Source organism: Oncorhynchus mykiss, chromosome 1 (assembly GCF_057628025.1).
Source record: "Oncorhynchus mykiss isolate SJ-2025 chromosome 1, ASM5762802v1, whole genome shotgun sequence".
NCBI lineage: Eukaryota > Metazoa > Chordata > Actinopteri > Salmoniformes > Salmonidae > Oncorhynchus > Oncorhynchus mykiss.
Genome location: NC_143022.1, coordinates 11,075,952 through 11,078,822, shown reverse-complemented (window position 1 = coordinate 11,078,822; position 2,871 = coordinate 11,075,952). Strand labels below are relative to the sequence as shown.

General features: G+C 46.1%; 2 protein-coding genes across 3 annotated transcripts in view; both read left to right on the top strand.

Annotated features, from left to right (window-relative positions):
• LOC110532571 (actin-like protein 6A) overlaps positions 1-2,871 on the top strand; it is a 758,238-nt gene that overhangs the window by 301,554 nt on the left and 453,813 nt on the right. The window lies entirely within an intron of this gene.
• LOC149985403 (protein ANKUB1-like) lies at positions 5-1,814 on the top strand. The gene is made up of 3 exons (XM_090182272.1): positions 5-33; positions 121-234; positions 779-1,814. The coding sequence occupies exons 1-3, from the start codon at positions 5-7 to the stop codon at positions 1,716-1,718; spliced, it is 1,083 nt and encodes a 360-aa protein (XP_090038398.1). The 3' UTR covers positions 1,719-1,814.

Genomic DNA, 2,871 nt, shown 5'->3' with positions numbered 1-2,871 from the left:
ATCAATGGTCCTCTGGCTCAACACCTTATGGATGTAACATAGAGACAAATGGACTGTATGGAACACATTCTTGGTTCATGGAAACCAGGAGGACAACCTGCATGTGTCTCTGTCTCCCAGGGGCTACTCTACGGTTGGACACCTGGGATGGGTGGCGGAGTTCCTCAGAGGCTGCTTCCTGGGACACAGACTGACCGTCCAACGACACCTGTCTAGGGAGAGACCTGTGATGAGGTCAGAATACACATCTACACACTGAACTGTATGATAGACTTACTATCAACAGTGATGGTACTGAACCTTTATATAGCTTACAATGATAGTACTGACCCTGTATATAGCTTACAATGATAGTACTGACCCTGTATATAGCTTACAATGATAGTACTGACCCTGTATATAGCTTACAATAATGGTACTGACCCTGTATTTAGCTTACAATGATAGTATGATAGCTTATAATGATAGTACTGACCCTGTATATAGCTTACAATAATGGTACTGACCCTGTATTTAGCTTACAATGATAGTATGATAGCTTACAATGATAGTACTGACCCTGTATATAGCTTATAATGATAGTACTGACCCAGTTTATATTCTCTTGTTTTTTTCCTTCATATGTTTGTTCTCTTACCCTGATATTTAATACTGCATTGTGGGAAAGAGCTTGCAAGTAAGCATTTTACTGTACTGTTTTATAACCCACTGTATCTTGTGAACTTGACAAAAAAAACTTGAAACGTGTTATAAATACATTGATTCTGTATTATTCCAGGTTCCAGCTCCGGGTGGCACTCTACATCGCTGCTTCTCTGGGCCACCTGGACCTGGCCGGCTGGCTGCTGGAGAGGGGGGTCCGTGTCATTGAGCCGGTGGGGGTTCACCCTTACCGTGAGTGGTGCCACCAGACGGCCCACCCCGACGTCGCCAAGTGTCCCGCTGTCGCCTCCATCGAGCGAGGCCAGCTCACCATCCTCAAACTCTGTATCGCCAGCAGCGTTCTGACCCTTGCCTGTCAGGATCCCCAGGGTCATGACCCCCTGAGGATCGCCCTTCAGTACGGCCACAGGGAGCGTGTGAGTCACCTGGCCACCAAGCTGTGCTCTGTGGTGGTCCTCCCAGGTATGGCCCTGCCCATGCGGACATACCTCCAGATAAAGGGCTGGGTGAGGCTGGAGCAGAGGAGGGCAGCATCCAGGCACTGCATGGGCCTCAACAGGGCTCCGTTCAGGACCAGGGTGGGCGACACGGTCCTGGTGGACGGCTTCACCCTCCCCAAGATGTCCTCCAAGCCCAGGAGGAGTGAGGCCAAGGCAGGTATCAGGGTGATGTCCACAGCCTCTCGACGTTTGACCTCCATCAACTGCCCATCTCATGTAACCTGCCCGCTCCGCGCCCTGGCATCCCAGGATAAACCTCTTCAACTACCGAAGCAACACCCTGTGGCCACGAGGGATGAAAGAGAGAAGAAGAGGGGATGTGGAGGGAAGGGATGTGAGGAGGATGAGAGTGGGGATCAGAACAGCAACCAATGGAGGAGCAGAGTCCCGCTCCCGCCCATTTCCAGAGACACCAATCTCAGACCTGTGTTTGCCTCACCAAACTCCGCCCAGATCCTCACCACCTCACTGGAGGCCTTTTCTCTCCACTGCGACCTCACACCCAGAGAAAACGCCATATACTGTTTGGCCTTGGCCAGGTTAGTCAAAGTTTAAATGACAGCTACGGTGAATATGAATATTTCTCTGGAGGTTTCTTATGAAAGGTGTGAATACTGTCAGAAGAAGCCTCCTATAATCAGTGGTGGTGGGGGGGGGGACACATGTAAAAGCTGTTTACACACTTTTTATTTTATTTTGTTCAAGCATTTACCCACCTTTTGTGGAAGATGCATTGAAAGTAGAGGGAGCGTTACTTCTTTAATCCTGAACGGCAATCAGCATTTACCAGTCAATGGTTTTACCACTACATCACTGCCTATGATATACCCTTATCCTCCCTGAATAGATTTCAGTACAAACAAATCATGAGCCAACCATCATGCTTAGAAGGTACATAATCAAATCAACTCAAACTTTATTTGTCACATGCACTGAATACAACAAGTGTAGATCTTTCCGTGAAATACTTTACTTACAAGCCCTTAACAAACAGTGCAGTTCAAGAAGAGTTAAGAGAATATTTACCCAATAAACTAAAGTAACAAATAATAAAACATTTGAACTTGTCCGGTGGCCATTTGATTAATTGTTCAGCAGTGTTATGACTTGGGGTTAGAAGCTGTTATTGGTTTACCCTAACAAGTCCTGAAACAAATCATGAGCCAACCATCATGCTTAGAAGGTATATAGTGTCAGTCTTATTGGTTCACCCTAACAAGTTGTTTCAGTATGGGGAGAGGATAGAATGTAAGGGCGCTTCATTAATGTATTGAAGCCATTACATATACAGTATTTCACAATGCTAGGACACAGATTTGGTCTCCTAACCTTGTTCTGGTTGATTGACTCTCTAACAGTGCCTTCACACAGAGACCATGGTTGCAGCAGCTGAATGTAGCGCGGACTCTGTCCAGGAGGAGTGCTCAGCACATTGGGTAGACACCAGGATCCTGGTCATTAGGCAGATTAAACATACTGAAACAAGGAGGGACAACCTGGAATTGTCCAAAAAGGAACTCTTATTTGAGTTTTTATTTTTATTTTTTACAGTGAACAAGATGAGACTTTGGAACGGATGATGCCTGAAACAATGCGGACAACTTAGAATTTTGTTCCTTTGGATGAGGCTTATAGATATAGTCAGTACTGTGTTTGATTTGTGTGCAGAAAGTTTACAACGGCAGGCAGTGGATTCTCAGTCATTCCT